The 27,776-nt window shown below is 41.5% G+C and overlaps 4 protein-coding genes across 20 annotated transcripts in view; 2 read left to right on the top strand and 2 right to left on the bottom strand.

The window, feature by feature from the left end:
• The first annotated feature begins 332 nt into the window (after window positions 1-332).
• fkbp1aa (FKBP prolyl isomerase 1Aa) lies at window positions 333-8,545 on the top strand. Its single transcript, XM_077513333.1, has 6 exons — window positions 333-360; window positions 1,980-2,141; window positions 2,248-2,295; window positions 5,162-5,274; window positions 5,349-5,528; window positions 6,973-8,545. Exons 1-5 carry the CDS (start codon window positions 348-350, stop codon window positions 5,478-5,480), a joined length of 468 nt encoding a protein of 155 aa, XP_077369459.1. The 5' UTR covers window positions 333-347; the 3' UTR covers window positions 5,481-5,528; window positions 6,973-8,545.
• On the bottom strand, window positions 7,628-16,538 carry snpha (syntaphilin a). Its single transcript, XM_077513315.1, has 5 exons — window positions 15,013-16,538; window positions 14,174-14,258; window positions 13,952-14,083; window positions 13,404-13,553; window positions 7,628-11,797 (listed from the first exon to the last, which is right to left on the bottom strand). Exons 2-5 carry the CDS (start codon window positions 14,221-14,223, stop codon window positions 10,756-10,758), a joined length of 1,374 nt encoding a protein of 457 aa, XP_077369441.1. The 5' UTR covers window positions 14,224-14,258; window positions 15,013-16,538; the 3' UTR covers window positions 7,628-10,755.
• Window positions 15,074-26,563, bottom strand: LOC144013929 (double-strand-break repair protein rad21-like protein 1). Of its 7 annotated transcripts, XR_013282367.1 has the most exons (15): window positions 26,462-26,563; window positions 25,633-25,801; window positions 25,423-25,549; window positions 25,021-25,120; window positions 24,667-24,743; window positions 23,809-23,916; window positions 23,200-23,301; window positions 22,990-23,088; window positions 21,369-21,598; window positions 21,223-21,298; window positions 20,733-20,848; window positions 20,579-20,668; window positions 19,261-19,338; window positions 17,596-19,034; window positions 15,074-15,192 (listed from the first exon to the last, which is right to left on the bottom strand). XR_013282367.1 is itself a non-coding variant. In XM_077513309.1 (14 exons), exons 2-14 carry the CDS (start codon window positions 25,780-25,782, stop codon window positions 18,831-18,833), a joined length of 1,557 nt encoding a protein of 518 aa, XP_077369435.1. In that variant the 5' UTR covers window positions 25,783-25,801; window positions 26,462-26,563; the 3' UTR covers window positions 17,166-18,830. The 7 variants fall into 7 exon arrangements, 6 of the variants coding, with proteins under 6 accessions (XP_077369435.1, XP_077369439.1, XP_077369438.1 ...); XM_077513309.1 differs by lacking the exon at window positions 15,074-15,192 and having other exon boundaries at window positions 17,166-19,034; XM_077513313.1 differs by lacking the exon at window positions 15,074-15,192 and having other exon boundaries at window positions 17,166-18,938.
• Window positions 26,231-27,776, top strand: part of samd10a (sterile alpha motif domain containing 10a) — a 37,018-nt gene continuing 35,472 nt past the window's right edge. For 6 of the 11 annotated variants that reach the window (XR_013282369.1, XR_013282370.1, XM_077513322.1 and 3 more), the window contains exon 1: window positions 26,580-26,789. The gene's annotated coding sequence lies outside the window, so the exon portion shown is untranslated. Of the gene's footprint in view, window positions 26,326-26,562; window positions 26,790-27,776 lie in introns of those variants that run through there. The other 5 variants (XM_077513323.1, XM_077513324.1, XM_077513328.1 and 2 more) reach the window with 5 other exon arrangements.

The raw sequence follows: 27,776 nt of genomic DNA, 5'->3' as shown, positions 1-27,776 counted from the left end.
ATATCTGGAGCTGCTGTTTTTCTCTTGCTACGGCATCTATCAGAAGGTTGCGGGAGGCCCCGCAGTTGGACTCTCCAACCTTGAAAGAGCAACGGAGCTGATAATTGAAAAGCAGCATCAGAGTGTGACCACAATCAAGATGGCAGATTAAAAAAAGAAATACCAAAAATGACTTATTTGGCTTCCTATCCTTATTTTTAACGGTCAAAATGCTTGTTTCCAGTGTTTTGACGTTATGTGACCTGACAGACACACTGCTTAAAATTATTGTGCTTGACTAATTCTTTTGTTTCCTTAACAATACCGTCTGATATGTCCCGTGGATTTATGGTGCCTTGTGTTATGTCATGAATTACAGGGGTACGTTTTTTTTTTTTCTTTGAAAGTGCAGCCCCTTTCCCAAAACGTCGATTGGATTTAGTTCTGACTGACTTGTAACATATTATTTAGTAGATGACCTCACAACTAGTCTAGCGTCATCCACGCAACCTACTTTATTATATATATATATATATATATATATATATATATAAACTAGGGGTGTGAATTGCCTCGTACCTGACGATTCGATTCGTATCACGATTCACAGGTCACGATTCGATTCGATACCGATTAATCCCGATACGAATTTCTAAGTCGATTGTTGCGATTTTTTTTCATTCAAATTTAGAAAATACTAATCAGTAAGCTTGTAGAGTGTAAGATTTATATGAAAATGTATTATTTATTTATCTGAAATTTCAGTCTTATAGAGGTTGTAATCTGTTTCATGTTTAAACAGCATTGAAATAAAATATTAAGGCTTAATGTTCCGTTCATATAACATTCTTCCATGCTTAAGGTGTGAATCCTAAAAAAAAAAAAAAAAAAAAAAAAAAAAAAAAAAAAAAAAAAATCGATTTTGCCTATTATTGAATCGATTCGAGAATCGCGCGATGTAGTATCGCGATATATCGCCGAATCGATTTTTTTTAACACCCCTAATATAAACCTACTTTCGTCTTTGTGATTCCCTTGATTTGCTGAGGCGCACTGCTGCCTCTCACAGGCCAGTCGGGGGTACTTGCGCCAGACTTGCGTTTTGTAACCTGGCAATGAAAGGCGGGAAATTCAGTACAATGGGGTATATGCCACGGAAGAGGCGGGACGTGATTTTGCACATCAGTTTGGGTCCGGTCTCGGTTGCGAACGCGCAACCCAGGGGTACAAAGTCGTAAGCGCAAGTATTTTTCACGTCACAAACCGAACCGGAAACAAACTGTTGTGCAAAAAACAGTCCCGCCTCTTCCGTGGCATACATACCCATACTTCAAGCTGATTGGGAAATGCGGCAACTTGTACAGCCTACCAAACTGTTGTTTTGACCAATCACAGCAACGGATGTAAATATCGTCGTAAACAAACAAAAAAGCACAAATATCTTTACCAGCTAAAAATGCTTGAAAGCGCCTCTTACTTCTTCATTCAACATGAAAACCGTGAGCAATGCTGTGTGAACAGCAGCGTCCACTCATTCGTCCATGTTAGGTTCATTTCCTATGGCCTTGGCGCTTCTTGTTTTTGTCATAGCCGCATATCCCACCCCTAAACACAATCATGCTTTGTTGTTGGTCCGAATGGATGGTGAGAATCAGATGGCTCGGATCACAAGATGTATTTCTGAGAGTTTGTGAACTCACAAATCCCATGAGGATTCATCTTGCAGGCTAGGTTAGTGAAAGAGGTGAACATTGAACATTGGAAGGACTAGCTTAATTTGTCAAATGTCTGCACTGGTTTGGGAATGTTGTGAAATCATTAAAACACGACTGTGTGTAACGTGGGAAAATTAGTTCCCAGTGTTTAGCTGAAAATTTGGAAGTCGGAAATGATTTGAATCCCAATTGGTGTAGATTAGCTCCCCTTGGGTGCTTTTCCTCACTAGGTTTCTCTGTGTCCCGCCATGCCCCCCACCCCCACCCCTTTTTTTTTAAATGTAGTTCTCCGGTTGTTAGTGCGCGTGCGCGAGCGCGTTATGGGCCCGGCAGCGTGCCCCCCCCACACGCTTCCGCTCTCCGCACGGTGGTGGACCCAGAACGGCTGCGTGAGGACTCGCGAAGCGAAGATGGGAGTGCAAATTGAAACCATCAAGGAGGGCGACGGTGGGTCGAGCTGGCCTCGTCTTCTTTTTTCGAAATGGTTCGTTTTGGTTGTTGTGGTCCGTACAAACAAACAAACGGTGCTGCTGTCTCGTGTGTGTGCGTGCAGGACGGACGTTTCCAAAGAAGGGGCAGCGAGTCGTGGTGCACTATGTCGGTGAGTACAACAGCGCCAAACTTCGCCATTCAGCCTTTTTTGTTTGTTTGTTTGTTTTCCTCCCCCACCATTGTTTGCTTTGGACGTGGTGGGTGTCCTTTTGTCGCGAACTGGGCTGTTTGTTTCCTTTCTATTTGGAATCGTGGGGATTTCCTTTTTTCCTTTGACTAGTGGTCAAGCGCTAAGTACATTCTGCTTCCCCAACACTCGCCCAAGCAAGCGAATGAGGTCTGACTTCAACGTGTCTTTTTAAATCGCACGTTTAATCGACGCTGCCATTCTGCTATTTGTTGTTGTTTTTTCACGGTTTGGGCGAGTTCGCTGGAGCTTAGCTCTTTTTCTTTTTTTTTTTTTTTTCTTTTGCCACCCGGGCCCCTCAAGCTAGGCGGCTAACTTTAGCTAATCGGCTAACGAGCTGCAATCCTCCCCCTCCCCAAAAAAAATGTTCAGCTTTGTCAAACTTATGAATGTTAATGGTTGTTCTCAGGGGGCTGATAGAACCGTGAAACGATGTCAGTGTGTAAATAACGTTTCGTCAAATGGGGGATCTTGAATGAGAATTCGGAGGGGTCCGCTCCGGTTGCAAGGGATTCCTCAGATGTTTCCATATACTACGTTTCAATTTCCTTGTATTGTGTTTTTGTTTTCCATGTTTAAAAAGAAAGAAAAATCTGTATTATTAAATGAAGTCATTTTGGTCCCACTAAAAGACAACAATACTTTACATGAGCAGGAATAAATGTACTGTATTCCAAAAACGAAGGGGGGGGGGGGGGGGGGGCGTTGAACCGGCAACTCGCCACCTAGCGCTATTTTGCCGTGAATCGATCGTTAACTACAAGAATTCTGCGCCAAGGAATGTGTACTAGCTCGTCGCCCCGAAAGTGCGGGTTCGAATCCTGCTCTTATACACCTTGCATCCAGTTAGGAGTGTTAAACGATTGACCCCCAACCCATGTATTTATGGAAGAATTGAACAAGTTATTGACTTTTCCACATTTATTGAGGTAGAAGGCGCTTTTGCTGCTTTTGAAAAGACGCGAAATGTGTCCAACTGCCTGATTATGCTGCTCTGAGTGTTCTCAGTTAAGGCTGGTAATGCCGATAACTGCCTATCTTTGGTGGCAAAGCAAAATGAAAACTGAGTGAAAAGACACAGAATGCGGGTAAAGTGAGGCACAGCCATGCCAGGTGGGAAATATAGGATTATCGCACCATAGACTCAAAATTAGCGTATTTTGATGGGAATTATCTTACAACCGTCATAACCAAAATACACTGATTCGCTACAGTCAAATATAGTCTTTCTTGTATTTAAAAAAAAAAACGCTCACGGCTGGATAGGTGGTTTGAGTCTTGCGTGATCTTCTGTTTGGGAACGTCTCATGGGGGCGGGCACATACCATTTTAGCCAATCAATGCATGGACGTCACTCGTTTCTCATGCTCGATTGGCTGGTATTATGTCACATGAGAACAGATACGTTCAGGGTTCGCAAAAAAAAACTGGTAGTTTCATTTTTGCAGGCAACAAGACCCATCTCTATTGGATGACTTGGTCTGGTGATTGACCAATCAGAGTGGTTCACGGCAAAATAACCACTGCCACTAACTTAAAGAGCCACTAAAACAGGGGTGGCGAGATCCGGTCCCCGAGGGCCGCAGTCCTACAGGTTTTGGATATTTCCCTTCTTCAACACAGCTGATTCATGATCAGCTCATCAGCAAGCTCTGCAGAAGCCTGATAACGAGCCTGTTAATTGGAATCAGCTGCACTACGAGTAGGGAAATCTATAAAACCTGCAGGACTCCGGCCCTCGAGGACCGCAGTTTGCCACCCCTGCACTAAAACATCCCGATCACACAAGACGTACATTGTACTACAAATTGCATTTTGATGTCAAGAAAACAATTTGAAGTGAAGCATCTTGGGCCAAAATTGCAATTAACACTGAACATTAGGCAACACTCAAGTCATTCAAACAGTGAAGTTAAAAAAAAAAAAAAAAAAAAAGACCTTGGTGTAAAGTCTTGGCAAGTGCAATTGACACATTCCTTTATGACTGAAACAATGCAAAATGTTTGTTTACGTTGCTCCAAAAATAAACGTCAAACAGAGCGAATGTTCATTTGCGCTTTATTTGGCTCATCTTTCACGTAACGTCGCCATATTGGACTCTCACTTGGGTTATCTTGCCAGTTTTGCTCTCGAGTTCATTTGGATACATTTGGTGTTTTGGAAGTGCAGGTTGTGTTCTCGCTTTTTAGCAAAGCCACAATCTCAGAAAATATCAGACAATAGTTTTGAGCTGGCTTCTGAAAGAACAGCAAAGTCATCAATTCTATCTTCAAAACTCATTTTCTTCTTCAAACATTACGCTTTTATTGGCTCATTATAGTCACATGACCACAACAAGTCTGGAAGGGGAAGAATTTGGGACGGAATTGACCGATTGTCTTGATGTATCGAGACCACTGATGTGTATAAATGACTGGATAGCCGCTCGCCCATACACACCAGCGCAAGCCGTTGAAGTCACTAGGCGGCCATCTTGTTACTCCCACCTTGCGAGCAGACTACTGAATAAACTATACGTTATGTATAGGATCGTATGCTGAGAACCATTTTTTGGGAGGAGCAATATGGCGGCCTGGCGATCTCAAAAGTCTCAGCCTATTGGCTATCCAGCCAAATATATAGATTAGTGATCGAGCCTCACTGCATCTGAGTTGGCACCTTCCTACTTTCTTGTTGACGTCATCGTCTAGAGACAGTTTGTGGCAAAGTTGTATGGCACCTGTGGTGTTTTTTTTTGTTTTGTTTTTTTTTTGGTCCGAGTGTGACACGCGACCCTCCCTGTGGTCAGGAACGCTGGAAGACGGGAAAGTGTTTGACTCCTCCAGGGGCCGAGGGAAGCCGTTCAAGTTCAAGATAGGACACCAGGAGGTCATCCGCGGCTGGGAAGAAGGAGTCGCTCAGGTGAGGGGCGCAACGCTGGGGGGCGTTTTCTCCGACTCAAACCCGCACATTAAAGCTGCCGCCGCCGTCCGCAGATGAGCGTCGGCCAGCGGGCCAGGCTGATCTGCTCGCCGGACTACGCGTACGGCAGCAAGGGCCACCCGGGCGTCATCCCCCCCAACGCCACGCTCACCTTCGACGTGGAGCTGCTGGGGCTGGAGGCCTGAAGCGCCGCCGCCGCCGCCGCTTTGCTACCTGCCACTCAACTTGCCAGGGTGAGACGCCAGCGCAACCCCGTCGCAACTCGTCAAACAAACGGCGTCCCACATTCAAAACAGTTTTGTGTTTGGAGTCGTTCAGAGTAATATTAATTGCGTATTAATGTGGATGGGAATTTGAGGCGTGTCAAACATAAGGCCGCGGGCGAGAAGCAGACCGTTGGGGGATCCAATCTGGCCCATCTGGATTGAGAACACTTTTGCTCAGGGCTGCTTGATTGTGGGGAAAATAATAATCAAAGTTATTTTTGGCAATAATTGAAATCACAATTATTCAAATGATTTTTTATTTTTTATTTTTTTGGTACAAAACAAGAAAATGTTCAAGCATTTAAAAATATTAAGACTAATTTTAAAAAAATAGAAACACTGCAATTATGTAAGTTTCTTTTGGACCAAACAGAATTTTTAATAATATATATTTATAGTAATATTTATTTATGTTGGCAAAAACTTGGAGTGCAGCTTGTGCACTGTACAGTAGGACAATCCTTTATTTTTTTGGTACACAACAAGAAAATGTTTAAGCATTTAAAAATATTAAGACTAATTAAAAAAATAGAAATACTATAATTGTGTATGTTCCTTTTTGGACCAGGCATATTTTTATAATATATATTTATAATAATATATATTATTTATGTTGGCAAAAACTTAAAATTGGAGTACAGTTTGTTCACTGTGCAGTAGGACAGTAATTTACTATTTAGTAAAAAAACAAGAAAATGTTTAAACATAAAAAAAAAAAAGAAAAAATATTAAGACAAATAAAATTCTTTGAAACTATCATTATGCAAGCTGATTTTAGATGAATCAAAATTTATTAAATGAGTTATTTTAAAATTTAAAAAAGGTGCAAATGTGTATATTTAAACAACTCTAAAATTAGTATTAATATTCTTTATTTTACAATTATGCTGATTCTGTAATTTTGGAGTGTAATTGAAATGTTAATTGAATTTCAATTAATTGCACAGCCCTACATTTGCTGTAATTGTGCATTTTCTGTATTTGCAAAAATGCTCTCGTTCCCGACTGCACAATCACGAGACAGGCATTGTCAGTGGACATTTTGAAGTGTCCAATCCTCAGACTCCGCATTTTGGCACGCAATCTTGCTTCTAATTAGTGTACTGAATCGGACCTGAAGCTGCCGATGGAATATTCAGCTCAAACGGCTTTTGCTAAAAATATGATGATCATGTCGAGGGGGTTCAAGTTAAGCGGGCTTAGTAAGCGTCAACGCAAGATGGCCGCTGAGTGGCTTCACTTCTTGCTACGGTCAGTATTGAGTCTGTCTGATGGTCTGTTTGTCATTATAAGACACTGATAAAGATAGATGGATTATGTCATTTGTTATAAATTTTTAAAAAATGTGACCAATCAAGTGACAATTATTTTTGTACATGCTGTAATGTGCTGCTTGTTGTGTTGACTGCAGGTCAAATCCTATCATGGGAACATGGAAGAAAATCCAGACGACTCCTGCATAGGACCTACTATGTCGATACCTTCACTTGTCTAATCTCACTTGTCCACTTTACATTTGCATACGGTTTCTTTTTACTTTTGACCTTCTGTTCAGTCCTAGCTCATCCCATCCTCCCTATTTTAGACACGCTGCAATGTACTTTCATCTTTTGGTTTAATGAAATTTTCCACATTTACTTCATCATGTTTTCTGTTTTGTACAAGTTACGAGTCTCATTCCTCGTGTTTCTGCGGCCTTTCTGCAACGATAGTCTTAATCATGCGTTTTCTTCCAAAAGAATTGTGAGCTGTTTGTACGAACGGCTTAGTCATCAGGCGACGTTACACGAGGACGTCTCACCACCGGAAATCGTCGAATCAAGCACACAAACGGAGCCGCCTCCAGCTCACACAATTGTTGCCAGCAACATTTGTTGAGGAGCGCCCGATGATTTTAGTGCTCAGACACTCACACCTGGATGCTTTTTTTTTTTTTTTTTTGTCTCAATGGTTGCTTGTAAAAGAAAATGTAAAAATGTGGGGGGAAATGTACTGGCCAAAAAAAACAAAACAAAAGCTTGTGGTAAAAGGTTTGTTGCATGAAAATTTCCCCCCCACGAGGCACCTTGCAGTTTGTGATTGCGTTTATTTCAAGGAGTTGTGTGTTACAAGCTGTGGATGTTACAGTACAGTCTGTTCCTTACTCTTCACAATAAAAGAGTACAGTCGGTACAAGCGTGTCATTGCTTGGGAGGAATATAACAGATGAGATTTAAGGAGCAATCGTACATTTGTAGGTTAATACTGTACATTTAAACCCTTCCAACCCCCCCCCAAAAAAAAAGATTTAGTTATTGTGCAACGTGCAGACCCAACGGTTGAGCGAGCAAAGTACCCCTGAAAAGCAAAATATTTTGATTTTTCTGTACATCACTTATTACGTGCTTAGGATTTGCTAATTGCTAAATCACACAAAAAAGCATTATCACTAATGTTGGCAAAAGTTCATTAAATGTGACCTTGAGTGTCAAACTTGATCTTCTCTTTTCCTAACTTTCAGATTCATCCCATAGATATACAAAATTCAAAAATAGAACCAAGATGTTATCTTAAAAATGTTTTCAACAGTTCATGGCTCACAAGATCTTGAATAACTTTCAATCAGCACACACGTTCGTCAAGTATTTCCATGGCAAAAGACAACATTAGGTCCTAATGCTTTATCGTCCACTTAAGTAATCCCTGTAATTACATTTCTGCAATTTAAATGTAGTCTATAAAAAAATGCTCCCACTGGAAATGCCATTAGCAAGAAAATACATAGCAAACAATCGTTTGTCTTTACTTGGAATGAAAATAAATCATGCAAAAATTAAATGGTAGACAACTGCAAAGCTCTGCCAAAAGTCAAACAAATTAGAACAAATGTAGAAAAGGGATCAAAAGTCGAACATGGACACCGTGACGTCATGCAAAACAGTAGCTCAGCGAAAACGAAAGTTACCTGGCGGTCGGGTATTGGAAAGGAAAAGTGAAATGGAAAACCCCCCAAAAACAAACAATATTTGAAAACAAACCGTTCCAATAGATACAATGCAAATCTAAATTCAATACAACTGAAGTGAACTTAAAGCTGCAGCACACGATATTTGCTTGAATACTATTTTGCTCGGCTTGCATTTGAAATGAGCAATGGGGCGTATGCCATAGAGGAGGCGGGACTTCCGGGTTTCGCACACTAGCGCTGTTGCTGTGAGTGGGCCGCATCCGGTTGCTTGCACTAACACCATTGTTATTGTGCCCCTCGGTTGCGCGTTCCCGTCGATGGGTGCGAGAGTGTAGTGTGTCTGTCTCAGTTCTCCGAAGGTGCTTGGGTCCATCGGTGGGAGGGCGCGGTTGGGGAAGCAGGGGTGGGGGTACGTGTGTTGGGACGCGGCCCGTGTGTTGCAGCAGTGGCCGGAAACGGCGTGAGTGTTTGACTTCCGGAAGTCCGTGGCATCTACTCAATTGTGCCACCCGGTGGCCCAGTGATGCCGTGTCCAGTTGATTGGACAGGTGTGGCGTCTCTGGAGGAGTGTCAGCCATGCTAGGCTAGTTTGTTTGTTTTGTTTGAAAATTGCATGCGCAATACACATAACTTAAACATAAAACGTCACAACAAACACTCATGTAAACGTCCCTGAACACAGCAGCATGGACACGTGGAAATAAACTGAAGTAATCTTAAAAAGTAAGGCAAAGCTTTTGTGTATATGGAATCAGTTGGCATTGATGCTTGATCAAATGTTGTTGACCTTATTTGGACAATTCCAAGCTATGTCAAAATCACGTTACAAATCAAAATGGCGGTCTTACTCTTATGAAAGGAAGGTCTCTGCGCATTCAAAATAATTTGATTTTGCATCGCTGTAATTTGATTTGTGAGGTTTATAATCTGCCTGGTTTGTATGCTAGTCCTGGGCAAAAGCAATACACATCCTTTCACTTTTGTGACGTTAAAGCATATTTGTATTGATAGATCCATACACAATCTCCCTATTGTTGTTGTTTTGATACATTGCAAAGAAAAACTACTGTTGCCATGTTTGTTCTGTAAATTGCAATAAAGTGTAAAAAAAAAAAAAAAAAAAAAAGGAGGACAAAAAGCAATACAATATGACTGTTGTCGCCCCCTAGGCTTGAAAACAAGAGGGGCGTCGCTTTCATGTGACGTAGGCGATGCCTTGCTCCCGTAACCCGTGTGACGATTCTGGTAGAATATTTTGATTAGGATTTAGGACAATTGGTGGGAAAAAGATGGCATTTGCAGATTGTGGTTGGTTTTGGAGACTCCACTTGATACTTTAGTTTAGTAGTATGTTATGTAAAAGCAACCGTGTGTTTTTTTCCTAACCCCCCCTCTCTCAAAAGGCCAGCCAAGAACTCGACTCACTGCAATTGTGTTGCAAGTACAAGTCTGCTGTGCCTGCGGTAGATTTGTTGATTTGGTAATAATTTTAGCTGTGTGAAAGTGATTGAACTACAATGATGCCTTGAGATAGAAGCATGGCCTGACCTGTGAGGCTTTTGACATACGGTCCATTTTTTTTTAAAATATATATTTTTTTGCTTTGATTTGCTTGTACTGCATGAGGAAATAATAAAAATAGTTTTTGCAACACATCTCAGACACGACTTGCTTTCAAAAGCACCAATGTTCTGTATTGGTGTCAAGCTGTTTTCCCAGTTTCAATTTGTTTTCAGTTTCAATTTGTTAATATTGTATAAAAATAAAGTGGGATAGCTTAGTAATGTTGATTTGTGTGGGAAAAAAAGGAAAATAATTTGACTATATTAGCACATAGGGGGCTTTCACTATACAGTGATGATATGAAGCAACACAAATTAGAAAAATGTAAGAATTCTTACAGGCATATTTTTTATCCTCAGCGAAGATTACTAATATTACTGGTGAAGAGTTGTGACGTCTTCGCTGTCTCTATGAATATCGTAGGTCCGTATTATATGCTGGCTGGAACGGATTCATGGCAATTCCATTCATTTCAATGGCAAATAGAGATTTGAGATACAAAAATGCTGTGAGTTGCGGTCGGGCCTGGTCACCTGCAAATAGCGGCATGTCCACTAGTCTGTAAGTTGAGAAATATTTTTCTCAGTGTGCAAATAAGTCACTCTGGAAAATCAAACCAGTTTTTGGACGTATTTTTTTTTTTTTTTTTTAATTTGAGGAAGGTAGGAGCATTGAGATGCCAAGTCAGATGGGCGTTCCATTCACACTGGCTGATCCGCGTCCCGGACCCGCCCCTCTCCGACGGAGCGAGTGCAGGGCCACGGCGCAGCACCCTCTCAGCAGGGAGCCGATATGATAGACGGGCGCGATGTCTTGAGGCGCCCCACGACACAGCCACGCCACGGTCGGAACCACCGGCACCGCCAAAGCTAACAGATCTACCAGGAAGTACGGACTCCAGTGGCACCTCTGAAGCGACTCGTCGTCGTTTCCCGCTTCCTCCTTGGCGTCCTCCTCCGTCTCCAGGACGACGACTTCACGCCTGAGGGGTTCCGCGGCGCGGGGTTGGCAAACGCGTGGTACCTCCAGAGGAGTTAAAGCCGTGGGGAAGGCGAGAGGCTCGGGCGACGCCACCGAAATGACGCTCAGCTCCTTTGCGGCGCTTTCGTCGTTGGAAACCCATGTCCTGGTCGGGCTGCAGGCCTGCGATCGCACCTCCGGCTTCCTCGCTGCCGGCTCGGCGCCCACGGCGGAGGCCGAGGTGCCGGGTTCCGGGGGCTCCTCCTGAGGTAAGTGCAGGAACAAGTGATGATGAGGGAGGTAGCAGCTTCCGCCCAGAGAGTGGCAGGAGTGCGAGACGGACATCGCGGCGGTGCCTCTGCACAGCCGGTCGCAGGCGGGGAAGGAGGGCGCTGCCCCCTCCTGCCGAGGCGTAAGGAGAGCGGCGTCCAGCAGCAGGTGGCGTGGCGCTCGGCCGGACTCGGCCTGGGGGGCCTCACCGCTCAGGTGCCTGCTGCGGGTCAAAGTGCCGGCGGGTGAGCAGCCGCAGGAGCGAGATCTCCCGACAGGCCTCGGGTCCTGGGACCTGGCGTATGGCTTGTGGTCGTGGTCTTGCTCCCCAGCGCCCAGATTGGACCTGACAGACTCCACCACTTCTTGAAGGTGCTGAATTTCCTTGCGGGCCTCTTTGAGGGCCAACTGGGCCTCCACGCGGTGGCATTCCTCTTGGATCCAGTCTTCCTGCATCCTGTACAGCTGAGTCCTCAACTCATCTATTTCGTAGTCCCTGTGGTGAAAGCCAAGAAGATGGAAAATGCATTATTTTCGTTCATCTTATTCCAAAAACAAGATATTATTTCAAATTGCCAGTTGTGAAAATGCACAAACGTGAATTGATGACGATTCAGTTACTGGTTTGGTCCTTAAAGTGGAAGTCAACCTTTAAACATTTCTTGACAATAATATGTTATATGTGACTTCACTAGTCTAAACATGACATTCTGATTAATATTACGTTTGTGGAATACGAGTTATGAAGCAAAATCCAGCCTTTTTTTTTTTTAATCCATCTCAGGTGGCGGCCATTTTGTCTCTTACGGTCGACTGAAGATGACATCACAGTTGCTCAGGGATCAGGCAACGACCAGTCATAGCTCACCTGTTTCCTGAAGCTGCGCTGTGATTGGTTGTTACCTGAGCAACATTGATGTCCCCTTCAGTCGACAGCACTGACCTGAATATATGTCTGGATAGCCGATAGCCCATATACTCCCGTGCAAGCCATTGAAGTCACAGGGCGGCCATCTTGCTCCTCCCATCTCGCGAGCAGACTACTGTATAAACTATACGGTATACGTACAGATGAGACATATACAGCTCTGTAAGAATAATTGTAAATATAAGTTATCATACATTTGCTGCAATGAAGAATGCTTTGCTCTGCTCCACACTCGCATTCACATAACCTAGCTATGCCAGAAAATCTTAACAGAAGATGACTCATGAGCACAAGAACATCTAACACAGCAGAATGGTTTGAGCCAGTCTGCTGAGGCCGCCAGTTGTCTGTTAAGAAATGATTGCAACCTTGACCACACATGTACTCAGCAATTTCCACTCACATGCACACACATAGACAAACAAGTACACTGTGTTCCAACTATGTTTTGCATTTGCATTCTTAGGGTTGGAACACCCATGTATCTAGGGGCGTGAAAACCAATAAAAAGAGATGGTGAGGAGAGGATTTTTTTCCCCAGAGAGTGCAGTCATGAATTGTATCAGTTAGATCCTCTCCTTTCTCCTCGCGAGCTTTGAATTGCCTTCTCTCCTTTTTTGCTGATTTAACGTTATAATTCTTTAATAAAAAAATATATATATACAAGTTTCCTCCTGTAAACATATTAAGCATATATATATTTTACATGTATTTAAGGCAAGTTGTAAAATGTCTGAAGTCCTCTTGTTTATGTTAAATACATTTCAAACATCATAAATCATGTTGTTTCTACTAAGTACTGTCTCAAATGTTCCCCAATTTTGATACTGTAAATGTATATGATCGTATGCTGAGAAACATTTCTTGGGAGGAGCAATATGGCGGCCTTGCGACTTCAGAAGTCTTGGCCTATCAGCTATCCAGTCATATATTCAGATCAGTGGTCGACAGCAAGTAGCAAAATGGCCGCCCCCTGAGATAAAAACGGCTGGATTTTGATGCATAACTCATTTGTTCCACTAACACAATGTTAACCAGAATACTGTACCACATTTAGGTTAGTGGGGCTGCATGGAACATAATGTCCAAAACATTTTTTCGGCGGAAAAAATTATGAGCATTTGGACAAGTTGAAGTTAAAAAAGTCTCTCAACAATGAATTGATGAGATCGACCTGTGTTGTAATCTCTCCACGTTGTCCCTTAGTCTGGCTCGCAGGTGACGTATGCACACCTCTTTCTGCTGCAGGGGCGTGAGGTACTGCTCCGGGGTGGGAGGTTTGATCCCATGGTTGTCACTACACACGGCGTGCTTTGCTTGTCGCCTGATGGGGGGGGGGGTTGTTAGACATTACAAAAAACATTCTCCTAAACTTCTATATGTTTTAGAGAACATGTGAGAGATTACATTTCATGAAAACTTTTGTTAAGGTCTGGATCCACAATTCAAGGTCCAATTATAGGTCAAAAGGTTACTAAAATATGCACCAATCTTCGAAACGATTGCAGATGTGAAATCTTTGTTGAATTCCATTTGCAACAAAATATCTGTTTGTGAAGATTGAGCCAGTAATGAGTAAGATAGAAGGGTTGAAAGGAATGTCAACATTTGACAGGTCATAGCTCCCAAACATCTGTTCCAATTGACCTAAAATTTGAGATGTGTTGTTCCATCATTATCAACAAATAAACAAAGAAACATCTTGTATGAGCGTCTTTGTACCTCGGCGTGCTAGGATACATCCGAGGTGTGAGGCTTCCCTCTGTTGTCTTGACCTTCAGCGGATAGTTGCTGGTGTTGGACATGTCAGGATGGGTGCATCGTCCGCTGCCGCCACTCGTTCCCGCTGAGCGCCTTGACATGGGGGGAAAAAAACCCAACAACAACAACAGTGAGTTGATGTGTCCTCAACATTGTAAAATCAGGTGGGACGTGACGGTATACCGGCGTTGTCCTAATGAAGGCTTCCTGCTTGGGGTGAGAGTTAAGGACATGCTGCCTCTAGTGAGGGAGACCTTCCAGCTAGACTCTGAAAAGTAGCAAATGCATTTGAGTTGATTTCACAACACTTGAATGTTTGGATTTTCAGTTGTTTGTACACACTGTTTGGCAATTCTTTATTTCGCAAAGACAGGGGGCACTAAAATGTCATTGTATTAAAAATACAAAGTAAAAGTGAAAATGATTCAGTATTATTTAAAAAATATCTTGTCCATCTATCTATGCCAGCGACGTACAGTGACAGGCAAAACAATTCAATGCTCTTCCACTAGATGGCAAAATGCTTTGTGTGCAGTTAAACAGGCCTGAAGTTATTTGGTGAACAAAGGAGACGAGACCATCTCCAAAGTAGTGTTCATACTTTTTGTGACGTTTTTGTTTGGCGGGGTTTCAAATGGTCGTCATATGTCGCGCAATAGAAGTTGGGAAACGCTTATCTAGAACCCACAAGTCATCGCTTCTCTATTAGCAGCAGCAGCAGCCACCAACCAACAGGTGGTCGCTTCGTATGGCGAGAAATACGCAAGCGTTACGTAAGCGTGCGTGTGATTGTGGATGCGGAGGCGAGCAGCTGGCACCAAAAGTGCGCCAATAGCGGCGATTAGGCTTAACATCCTGGAATGGAATCGCCATCAAGTCGTGAAACACAGCAGCGGGGACGCAGCACAAAAGTGAGCCCGGGGAAAAAGGCTGACTAATAAGTACCGCAGAGGTGTCCTAAATAGCAGTTTGCGTGGCGGCGGCTGCCGCGAGCGCGTCTTTTTTTTTTTTTTTTTTTTTACCGTGTCAGAAGCGTCGGATCCGAGCGTGCGGCTCGCGTGGACAGCGGCGACGACACCGAGGCTGCGGCTGGCTCGTCGCTGGCAGCGGGGCGAGAAGACGCAGCAGGCGATGCGGATCCGAGCGCATCCTGCAGCCATGAAGGGCTCACATCGAGTGCGCCCACTGCGACGTCGATGCCTCTTAAAGAGACAGCAGGGGGGACGAGACGAGAGCGCAGAGGACATACACGAGATGAGATGGTCACAATCACAACCCAAATGCTCTCACACATATACTAGCGTATACACTCAAACACTTTTGGCTAAAGTAGTACAGTAATCAATTCATTATTTGGGGGTAATAAATAATCACAGTTGGCACATTTTCTATGAGAGTAGGGAGTCCAGTGGTTTATTGAAAAGCACACTTATCTTTACAATCTTATCTAACGCACAAGGATAGAATTTGCCCTGGAGATGGGCAGCAGTCACCCTTGAGCCCAACATGTCTCGAGAAATCATACCACACTGCTGTCTAATGCCCTTATCTTAACCTTAACCCCTTTTATTGCATTTTAGTATGTGTGTGAAAGTGTTTCAGTATTGTGTGAGAGTATTTCAGGAATGAGTGTTATAATGTGCGAGAGCAATTGCTTCAGGTGAGGGAGATCAGATGATGGACTGTTTCAGTTGTGAGTGTAAGGGTAGGCCGATAATCAATATTTATAGCCAATGCTAGTTTGTGTTAAATGGGGAAAACATTGAAAAAAATAAATAAATACAAACTCCAAGAGTTGGTTTGCCTTTAAGCATGTTTATTTACACAAGTTTCGGATTTGTGACATGTCTTATGACAATGGGCATTTTTATTTTAAAATTCTAGCAAAAAGTGCAGTGATTTCATCCCATGTTCATCATTAAAAACCTCGCCAGATAAATAGGTAGTGATGTAACGATAAGCGCAATATCGGGATATCGCGATATTAAAACTGCCACAATATCATCGTCATATTCACGATATTTAAATGCAACACATCTGATAAAAAAAAAAAAAACCAAAACAACAACAACAAAAAAACAAGTCAGTTTGATTTCCATTTGTGCAGTTTTTGGCACCCTCTGATGGCTTTTTTTTTTTTTTTTTTTTTACTGCAGTTTTATGTTCACAAGGAATGTTTTGGCCCTTCTATGTTTAAAATCTACACTAATTGTCAGAAGGGGAACATAATATGCCTGTGAAGCAAGTCAATATGTGGAGGAACTCAAAGTGTGTGTGCATTAACAACATAACATATTAATAATAATAATACAATAATGCTCATAAAAAATAACATAACATTGTGGGTTTTTTTTAAGTATGAGCTCATTTTTTTTTACAATATTGCGACTTTTTTTTAAATATCGCCAACCTCCCAACAATATCGTGATAATTATCGGATCGTGACGTTTGGATATCGTTACATCCCTATAAATAGGTCCCTAAGATTTTAAACAAGAAATAAAGTTTTACACAATCTTAATACAACTTAAAGGGATCGTTCGGCTTTTTTAACATGAATATCAATTTGATCCTCACCTCCCGTGTGTGCGATCAGCACTGACTTACCCCTGACAGCGTTCGGTGACACCAGTTCTGGTCCGGCGTTGGACGAGAGGAAAATAGTCCAGCAAGCTGGCTGGGGTCTCGGAAATAAAGCGTTTTTTTTCTAAAAACTATTGGTTTTCAAAAGCGTGATACATTTCCATCACAATACTATTTTCTGAATAAAGTCAGACGCCATTACCGCCAGCCACTACTTTTCTGTTCGTTCGTATCACTGCGTGGCGCCCTGTAGAACGCTAACCGACGCACTGCAGCCAGCTAGCTGATACTTCCGCCGAAAAGGCAAACAACTTCAGGCGGAAGTTGACTTTATTCAGAAAAAGAGTATTGTGATGGAAATGTATCACGCTTTTGAAAACAAATAGTTTTTAGAAGAAAAACGCTTTATTTCCGAGACCCCAGCCAGCTTGCTGGACTATTTTCCTCTCGTCCAACGCCGAACCCGAACGCGTGTCACAGAACGCTGTCAGGGGTAAGTCAGTGCTGATCGCACACACGGGAGGTGAGGATCAAATTGAGATTCATGTTAAAAAAGCCGAACGATCCCTTTAAATGTTAAACTTTCCCTGCTTTGTGTTGTTCAAACAAAGAGAGTGCAGAGGTCCCAGATATAAAAAAAACAACTAAATAACTTCCTTGAAGTTGAGCCACTTTGAAATCGATTTCTTATTGTTGGCCATCGGATTTTTTTATTTTTTTATTTTTTTTTTTTAAAGGCCAATACCGATATGCATCAAAATACCTGAACTGATAGTTAGCCTATCTGAGAGTGTCAGGATTGTGAGTGTGTTATATAATGTGAACATCTCAGTACTGTTTGAGTGTGTTAGAGTGAGACAGCATTTTACTGTGTGACAACGCTTTTCAGGAGTGTGTGAGCGTGGTTCACTAGTGCTTTGAGTTTCAGTAAATGTGTGGACATCTCTCCTCAAATGGCCGATAATAACACACAATAAATATTTCAATGAAATAACATGACTTTGGTGAAGCTGTCCACTCACCTGACTTGGGTGAAGGCAGCGTGCGTTGAGTTCCCACTCACGGGACAGCGTGAATGTGAATGAATGGTTGTCTGGCGACAAGTCCAGTATGTAGTCCGCCTTTGGTCTTAAATAAACTTGAATAGGCTCCATTCTTGAGAATGGATGGATTAAAAAAATCTTTCCAGAAGAGTCAAAGACAACCAACAGGAGGACATATCCATACAGTATGGATTAAAGACATTATGTTGAATAAAGTATGTTTATCACAGGGGTCGCCATTTTGGGCAATATCGCCCTCTGCTATTGACCAAAATTACTGGCACAATGTTTTGATATGTGCTTGCACAAACAGCAAAGTCCTGAAATAAACATTGGTGGGTTTAGTTCAGTCCTTCTCAAATAGCGGAGGTGGGCCCCGCAACAGGGTGCGGTGCAAAGCCAAGCTTTTTGTTTGTGCATGCGCTGCAGCCTAATAGCATAATGTGTAATTGCACATCCACGACAGTAGGTGACAGTGGTGCTCTCATTGTCGGAGAGTGCGCAAGGAGTATTAGCTCCTCTGCAGAGGTGTAAAATCAATTTTTATAGACAAATGATATTATTTATAGTCACGGTGGACAGTTGGCATGAAATATTTTCTTCTTCTGGGCGTAACAAATAATTGAGAAGCACTGGTTTAGTTCCACTGAAATCTTGTAGTACTTTATAACAGGCATTAAGTGTGAAATGATGACAGTCCATGTGGAAAAGTTATCACCATAAATTGCCGCAATATAGTGAATAATTTGTGCTATATTTGACCCAAATATTTGCGATGCAGTGAATCCACAATATGTTACATAGCAGGAATGGCTGTTGAACAACATACCTGAATGTTAGACCTTACACTCGCATCTTAAATTATTTAATGACTAATGGTGAGTAACTTACAGTCTTATATACTTTTCGATGGCTTTTAAAACAGCATCAACATCAAAATTTTCAAGTAACAATATTAATAAATATGTTAACAGTGCAACAACAGAACATAAACAAGTTGCTCAACATTTCACTGACATGAAAGTGCTCTTTTTTTTCAACAATTAAAAAAAATTATCAGAAATGTATTTCATTTGAAATGTAAGACCCCCTGGAATAAATGTTTTTTTTTTGTTTGTTTGTTTTTTGGAATTGCGTTATTGTTGAACACAAGCGCGGATCCTCAAGGACCAAGACTGCAACCTGTTTACGAACCCCAGTGACAACTTGCCTTCTTAAACTGCATTTGTCTTCTCGTTTTCCAGCATGAGGAATGCAGGACCGGGGCTGACAACGATGTCCTGGTATGGCACATTCTGGTGCAGATTCACAGCCCCTTCCTTCTGCAGGGTGAGGAAACAATAGAACGCTCTAGCCACCTGCAAACGGGTGTGTCCTGAGCAGAGGTCCCTCACACAGAACGAGGTGTTGTCACAACACTGCCACACACACATACACACCTTTAAATACATATACTCTCACTTTAAACTGTTTTAAAGCATCTATAGTGAAAACATATGAAAGAGGAATTAAGTGGGCCACATTGTTTCTTACAAAAGAGGCCACTATTTGAGGAAATACGGTATTGAGGAAGAGAAAAGTAGCATTAATTAAAAACAAACAAACAAACAAACAAAAAAAACAAGACTATTTTTAGGTGCTTACGTTTAGGGATTTCATGAGAATGAGTGCCTGTTGGAACACCGTCTGCTGCTCCCCAAAGTTTTGGCTGCCCAGCAAAGACTGCAAGTTACAAAGGGAACGTGTTATTTATTGGTAAGCGCCAGCTCAACCCCCAAGGAGGTATGGACAAGTTAACAGGAACCATCTGCTGCAGCAGTCCTTACACATGCAGAGCCGCCCATCATTAATACTTCTGCAGAGGCGGACAAAACTGGAAAAGGTAAAGCGACATTATATTCAGGGCTGCCGCTCCCTACAACACCATCGTCCGTGGGGGCTGCTGTTTTGCACGTGAGAAGTAGTGGCGGCACTGATTATATCACTGTCAAAAAGAGAGTCTTGATACAAGTTGGGATGTGCGGAAAATAAGTACATGGTAACAACTGCGTTCCCAATTAGGACTGAACAATTAATTACATTTACATTTGGCCAAATAAACCGGCTCGTTTTAGTGAGATAAAAGAGAGATAAAATTCCCATTACAGTACTACAAGACACGCCCTTCTGCAATATAATTGGCTGCTAAATTCAAGAAGAAGTACAAAATGATTGGCTGCTGGATTCAGGAACAACTATAATGAAGAGCCTCAATGAACAGCCTGTAGTTGTTTCCAAATTCATAGGCTGGGGGCTCCCAAGGACCATTCGCATTTGTGGACCGCATAAATATGGCGAATTTGGACATGCCTTCATTTTTTTTATTTTTTTTAAAACTCAGCCACGAATGTGTATGCTGGGAGTGGAAAAAGAAACGCAGAGTCTGTCACTAACTGTGAATCAGATTGACCAATCAGCAGCAATGTCAGGCAGCGGCGGAACTTGACTGAACGTACTGCGATGCTGTTGGTGTTCATGAACGACTTATCGTAGAAAGAAGAGCAGAGAAATTAAGGATACGAAAGAAGCAGCCTTTGCTCAGGGCCCGTCTCCGTGGAAGCAAAGTCCAGATTTGAAGGCGGCGTGAATTTGGACGCCAAGTCGCACCTGAAGTTACGTCATGTGGGCTTCGGAGGACCCAGCTTATGAATTTGCTCACAGCTCATTCCTTCTGTCAGTCATATATTGACCCCATGTACCCAAGGCGGAAACACAAGAAGGAGCAGCGTTCAATTGATGCAAAATTTTTATACAATTAAGATACACACTGCAGCAATTTTTGTTTTTTTGTTTTTTCAGGGAAGACTGGATCGGGTTAATGGCATTTTCACGGAATGAATAAAACTTATCTCAAGGTGAATAATGATGTATTTGGGTTAGTTTCAATCCCACAATTAATAAGGTAGGCAAAAGTTGAAGCCACCTGATTGTGCTGCTCCATATGAGACAGATGGACAAAAATGGAGGCCTCTGATGGAAGCTCTGCAAGACTTGCGTCCAAATTGTGTTCCACCTGACAGACACAAAGTATATTTTGACCAATGTGAATAACGTGTGACAGAAATAGTTGGGCTCACCTCTGTGAACTCCATGGCACTCAGGTTGTCGCTGTCATAAATCCCGTCTGTGAGTTGGTGTTCTGTGGAGGAATCCTTGAGGCTTTCTGTGCTGAGCGGACTCATGTTGTTGTGAACTGACACAAGATACGGAGCATGTGGAACAGAGCAGGACAAAGAATAGAAGACCGACTGTATATGAAAAATAATAGGGCCCAATCGATATGGATCTCGCCTGGCTGAACACCTGCAAACTGATTTTGCACCATTGTGAAAGATTCTGTGCAATTTGATTGGCTATAATTTGTTACAAATGTTGTAAACACACTAATTGGAACAACAGGTCATTGTCTACCGCGATGTTTATTGGATTGAATGGAGGCCATCATTCTAGTGACTCCAAGACACAAATAACATATTGGCATTTAATTGGCAAAACTATGTCAGATTATGATTATTTTGAAAAGAGGGACTTAATCAGTCAGGCCTTAACAAATTCCCAGCACCCTACCTTCATGTTCATAGTGCCGCATGACGGCCTCCTCCTCCTCCTCATATGTCACCGGGATAACATACTTTGGAAAAGCCTGTCAAGGGGAAAATGGCATTCAACAAGAATATCATGCATTTCAAATGGGTGTTTTCTTGACTCCTTACCTCTTTAATCTCGGACCCTATAACATTGGAGCACAGCCGTGTCAGCAGTTTGGCTGCAGTTCCGCTTTCTTTCCAGTGCATGAGTTGCCGAGTGGGAGGAGCCAGGATCGGTGTGTCAACCAGATCCGAGTCGTCGCTGAGCTGCTTGCGCATGGCTTTGTCAGTCAGAATTGGCATTTGGTCCACGATCAACATGCACTTCCTCCGCCTCCTTTTCTGATTTGCCCTTGCTGATGAGATGTGACTGAGTCATTTTTTTTTAATACTTTTGATCTTTTTCTCTCTTATTCAGTAGGGATGGAACAATATTCAACGCCACGATACAATAAATATTGCGATATGATCCTCACGATACGATATATACTGTATAAAAACTCACAATATTGTAACAAATAAAATGCAATTAAAAAGCTTGGTCATGTCATGAGCTCATTGGCTAAGCGGCGCAAAGTATCATGGTTTATGTAGTTCATGGCTGAAGCAGGCGAAAAGTCACGTTTTGTGATGGATATTGAAAAATATTTGCTGGTATGACCGATTTATGAGAGTGATAACCGCTGCAATGGCCAAAATATTCCAAACTAAAATTAAACTGTACTAATAAATTCACCACCAGAGTGTGGTAGAACTGCACAAATTGAGTACTGGCTTTTTTTTTTTTTTTTTTTTTTTTAACAGAAGTGCTGCTTTTTAATACCGTGACGTGACGTGACGACAACGATATCGTAGCAATTTTAATATTGCAACATTGCTGGCTCATTACATCCCTACTATTCACTGACAGACAGATGTAGAGTAGTTGGTTGGTTGATTCTATTAAATTAATTCACAACATACTTTCTATTACTTTGGTTTGTGTTTTTTCCACACAATCTTACGTGTACTAACATTAGGCCATTTCAACCGTGCCTGGGCCCACTTGACACCTATTTAGGTTACCGTGAGTGCTTTTTGGAGCCACGGCACATATTTTTTTTACATTTAAATCATTTAGTGAAAGAGCATTTACAGTAATATCTCTCTCACTATACGACACTGTCATAGCTAACTGATTGATGATACTTATTTGTAGTAAATACCTTTCACTCACCAATGAAGGGATATTGGATAATTTCCTGCGGCACAACTCATGATATCTCCTGCAGTACACTAATTTGCTGCATCACAAAGGTTGGGAATTACTGCTCTGAATTCAAGTTTGGTACACTTGGAAGTAAGAAAGCTGCATTCAATGCAGGGTTACTTCATGAAGTGATGCCAAACCAAACCAGCTTCAAGAGGAGTGTGAGTGGAATACAACAGGGGGGAGGATAGGGAGGGGGAATCTTGGGACTGGTACGGTTCAAATGGCCTACTGTAAGTACGTTCTTAAGCAATTGTCTTCCAGCTGTAGCTGCAAGCGAGCGTCAATGCTTTTTTTTTTTTTTTCTTTTTGGAGGGGGGGTAAATCCATGGCCATTCATATTGTATTTGTGATGACAATGTCTGTCGGTGGATAGTTCTAGCACCCCAATGTTTTCAGTTGGCCTCCAGCATGTCCTTGTGTTGTACAGTAAGTATTTAAAAAAAATGTACACTAGGTCTAGAAGACAAAGAAACACATTAGTTTAGTGGTCCCTACAAGTGTCAGGCACAGGCGGAAGGGTAAAGGTTGTCTGCTCATGTGCTGGCTGATTCAGGGACTCTTCTTCTGCCTCAAGATCTCTCTCTCTGTTTACATCTGAACAACAAAAAGATGGAATTTCTTAACTAGAAGGTTTCACCTACCTATTTTCACATGTATTTATGCAATTTAATACTGAATAAAAAATGTCTAAGTACACTGTTGTACCATGCTGGTGGTTGAGTAAATATTCTTCAGGTATCTCATTTAGAATCTCTTCTGGTCTGAAGTCAATAAAGTCTGGGTGTGTGTCGCAGTTTGTCAAAGTTTCTGTGGGATCAAAAAACATAACCATATCCATCAGAAATGAGAAAGATTAAAATGAAGTGGTACAAAGATATCTATCCATCCATTCTCTTGACCGCTTTTCCTCACAAGGGTTGCGGGGGGAGCTGGAGCCTATCTCAGCTGGCTCTGGGCAGTAGGCAAACTAGTTGCCAGCCAATCGCAGGGCACACAGAGATGGACAACCATCCAAACTCACAAGCACACTTAGGGACAATTCGGAGCGCCCAATTAACCTGCCATGCATGTCTTTGGAATTTGGGAGGAGACCGGAGTACCCGGAGAAGACCCACGCAGGCACGGGGAGAACATGCAAACTCCACCCAGGAAGGCCGGAGCCCGGACTCGAACCTGAGTCCTCAGAACTGGGAGGCGAACATGCTAACCACTAGATCACCGTGCCGCCCTGGTACAAAGATATGTTTAAGCTAAATACTGTAATTTGATGAAGACTGAGCCGTATGTTTGTTCAGATCATTTAACGCGACTCACCAAGACACATCTCCAATCCAATGTCCTCATCCCCAAACAAGTCTTGTGGTTGACCCATACTCTGAAAGTTCATATCCAGTTGACCAATGTGGCACTGGGACACTTCTACTGCAGATCACAAAGAGAGAACCATATATGCCAAGTCAGTCCTCTTACAGTCTTAAAATGTGAAAATGCTACTTGGTATTAGTAAAAAGCTTTGCTGTCTAAAACTGAGATCTTGGTACTTTGGTTGTTGTTGTTGTTGTTTTTTTTAAAGATGTTCAATCAACACCAATGAATAAGATTATTATAAAATGCAATTATAGCTTGTATATGACCAACATTTTTTTTTTTTTGGGGGGGGGGGGGGGGGGGGTGTTACACTGCTTAACAATATAAACCAAAAACTCTCAACTTCATCAGGTTTAACGTGGGAAATTATCTAATTTTACTGATACTTACTGTACTTGTACTGCTAATAATTTATCTTTGGCTGTGACATACAGTAATTATGCTCTACCACTAGCTTGCAGAAGTTCCAATTACTGTGTACTGTACAACTGTTCAACATTCATACAACAGAATAATAGCAAAGTATCCAATATAAAATGAAATAAACAAAATAAAAAGGCCCACATTTAATACTGCGCCAAAGTAAATTGAAACGACTGGTATATTTTATTTGTGTTTTTGTTTGGTGGTGTGCCGTGCCATTATTTTTTTTAAATGTCAAATATGTGCCTTGGCTCAATAAAGTTTAGGAAACACTAATTTGAACAATTTGTAAAAGTTGTACGTTATAAAAGTTGTTTTTTTCACAGAATTGATTAATCTAGCTGTAAATAATTTTGTTCTCCTGTTTCTGCAAACTGCTACCTGAATATTCTTTCAGGGTGATTTCCTCTGGAAGACTTTGGTTTTGTGAGAAGAAATCCTTATCCATGTTGAAGTCACTGATGGAAAGAAAAACATAAAAAATAATAAACCAAGCACATAAAATTTTACGATTATAAAAAAAATTCTGAACTCATTTCATTAGTCAATTCAGAAACTTAACATTCAGCCCTCCTTTTCACTTCAAAAGTTTCATTATCAAGGAAGCCATTCCAAATGTGTTCATTCAGTGTTGGCGCACACGTTTTATAAAAGCTTTGCTACGTGAATCAGCCTGTTTGTGCCTTTGAGCTTGTCATGCATCGAAATGTTGGCAAGAAGAATTCACAAAGGTACCTTGAGTGAGACAAGAAAGGGAAATCTTCACTAAAGGAGATTTCTTTTACTGTGACCTCAAGACCTTCAGAAGAAACATTTTTTGTCCCAGCTGGAGCGTCTAGAATGAAAAAAGTTACATTGAAGCAAATTCCAAAATCTTAACATACTTGAGGAGAGAACGAAGAGCATTCTGGGTGTAAGACATATTTTAGTAGAATATATCCATCCCTTAACGTTCTTGCTCTTAATGAGCACGAGCATCCCGTTAGCAGACAGATGTCAGTTTTATTCTAAACATTTTTCCATCCTCAAATTTTCATTAAATTGCATGACATCACATTTCATCAAGTATAAATCACACTTGAGATGATGAGCTATTGATACTGCCTAGTGCCTAATGTGTTAAGTACAATGTGTTACCTGACCAGAATGACAGTTTGAGCTTATCTAGGGCATGATTGCAGTCTGTAAGGAGATATCTCGCTTTTCTGGAAAAGATCTGAGTCACACCAAGAAGCAGAGATCCAGAGAGCCTCAAACCTATTATCTGTAAATACAGTATGACACATTTAATACAGTACTTTTGGTGCATTTATTGGGCGTATGATTTGGTACTTTAGAATTGTTCACCTGTGGGGAATATATGATATCTTGTACTGCTGTATCCAAATTACATTCTATAACATGGGTTTTTGTGACCTTCTGCTTAAAGTGCACCGATAACCAGATTTGCTTGAGCGTTTCCCACTTATACGAGAAGGGCCTCCAAAAGTCAAACATCTTCCTGGTGTAAAAAGTCCTACATTCATATAAACAACAAGCAGACAAAGAGCCATTAATTCCAATTGATACCAAAAAGCTGTTAAAAATGACTTGAGGCTTGTAAATCCCACTAAAGTGACAGTCCAGTAACCTCTAGCAGCAACCTAAGAATAACATATTTCTGGTTTAATATTAACCCCTAGGACCCCCATAGTAAAATGGTTAGGACTACTTGGTGTCTACAGTGGTAAACTTTGAGTTCAGACAACAATGACTGGCATTTATGCTGGTAGTTGCTGTGTGTTGGTGCAAAGTTTAACACTGAGGCTTACCGCCAATTTTGGACGAGGTTCAAAATATGTGATATTTGAATTATTTTTGAAAGCCCTTCTTTATGACATTCAGCTGTCGAGTGACTTGACAGTCGAGTAACCTAGCAACCTGTAAGGCGCGTCCAAAGAGTTGTGTGCATTTCTGTCATGTCACCTGCAACGAACACATTTACTGGGTAAATGAATTTCTACCTTGTGTCCAGTGTTGAGGTTTAACGACGGACTTCAGGTGAGAAATAAAAGTGACAGGTTAACGTAGGCGTTGGTAACTAGCTAAATTGGCGAGGGGGTTTATAATACAGGAAATTCGCGGTTATTTTGGAAACGGTTCCGAAGAATAAAAAGGTACATTTATATCAACTTACAGTTTACGCAGAGACAGCGGCTATCACAACAAGCGAAAAATTATTTGAAAATACCGCCTTTTGACCCTGGGCGAGTGACGTCACGTAACCTGGCAACGAACCGATGACTTCCGGTCAACAAAATGGCGACGCGTTTGAAGCAATGTGGGGTTTGGCATTCATTCTCCATGCAAATACTGCATCTTGAGTTCAAAACTAAGGTTTGTGTTTAAATGTGCAAACCGAGAACATGCGCCGTATTTGTGAATTTTACGTGTTTGGTTTTGCACGCCATACCTGGCAGTTGACTTTATGACGATGACGCCTGTCCACTGTGGAGCCCGTTCAGGTATGTGTGCAAATGTACACAGTATCAACAACGTGCCCTTTCTACTTGAAGTGATTATCTTGAATCCCCCCTACGTATTATTTAGTTTTACTTTTGTAGTCCATCTTACTGTAATAAAATCTCATCCAGAGCATTTCCCGTATGTAAACAGCAGAGGGTGCCATTTGATAAGCAAACAGTAGTCGCATTTCTCATTGTCACCGCGAGTTTTTGCAGTATTTTAATTTTCATTACAGTTAGCGGACAAAAAAGGGAGAAAATATTCCTTTCAATTTCTACTAAATCATCTTATTTCAATCCCTCTTTTGACAATACAGTAATGTAGAACGACTTAAGCTCAAGAACTGGTGTAAATCTAAATTGGAAGACATGGTAACAGCTTCCAATGTTGATGTTTTAGCTTGGCTATTTTAGTAATTAATTCATAGTTAAATCCAAAATTTTGTGCTTTGTGAATTGTACCGCGTCTGTAACTTTATGCTTGTTCTTAAAGCGCTTTATAAATAAAGTTGAGTTGAGTTGAGTTAATAATAGAACTCAATTTATTGATAGAGTAATATTTTATTTTTGTATTTTCTTTTTTAGTCTAGGCTATGTATTTTTCTATGCATACATGAAGCTATATACAGCATAGTATCACACAATTGTTTTGTCATATGTGCAGTAGCATGCATGTTTGCTAAATGCTTTAAAATTGCCCTGGGATTAAGAATAAGAGCACACTACAAGACATGTAGAGATTTCAAACACTTCCAGTGTATGCCGATGACAAGTCTCAGTCACAAACTGTGTTCTGCTCCAAAAAAATTATTAAAACCTTGTGTGTCTGAGGTTTGTCTTTGCATAGTGAACTTCATTAGTATGTTTGCACTGTACTCAAATGCCACAACAGTGTGAATCAAAGAGCCCCTGGCCTCTGACCATATTAAATAATCCTCGAAAAGATAATTTGAGGGTTTAAAAGATAATTCAGATAATCTTTTCAGT

The sequence above is a fragment of the Festucalex cinctus genome, chromosome 2 (assembly GCF_051991245.1).
Source record: "Festucalex cinctus isolate MCC-2025b chromosome 2, RoL_Fcin_1.0, whole genome shotgun sequence".
NCBI lineage: Eukaryota > Metazoa > Chordata > Actinopteri > Syngnathiformes > Syngnathidae > Festucalex > Festucalex cinctus.
This window is presented reverse-complemented; position numbering and strand designations above follow the sequence as displayed.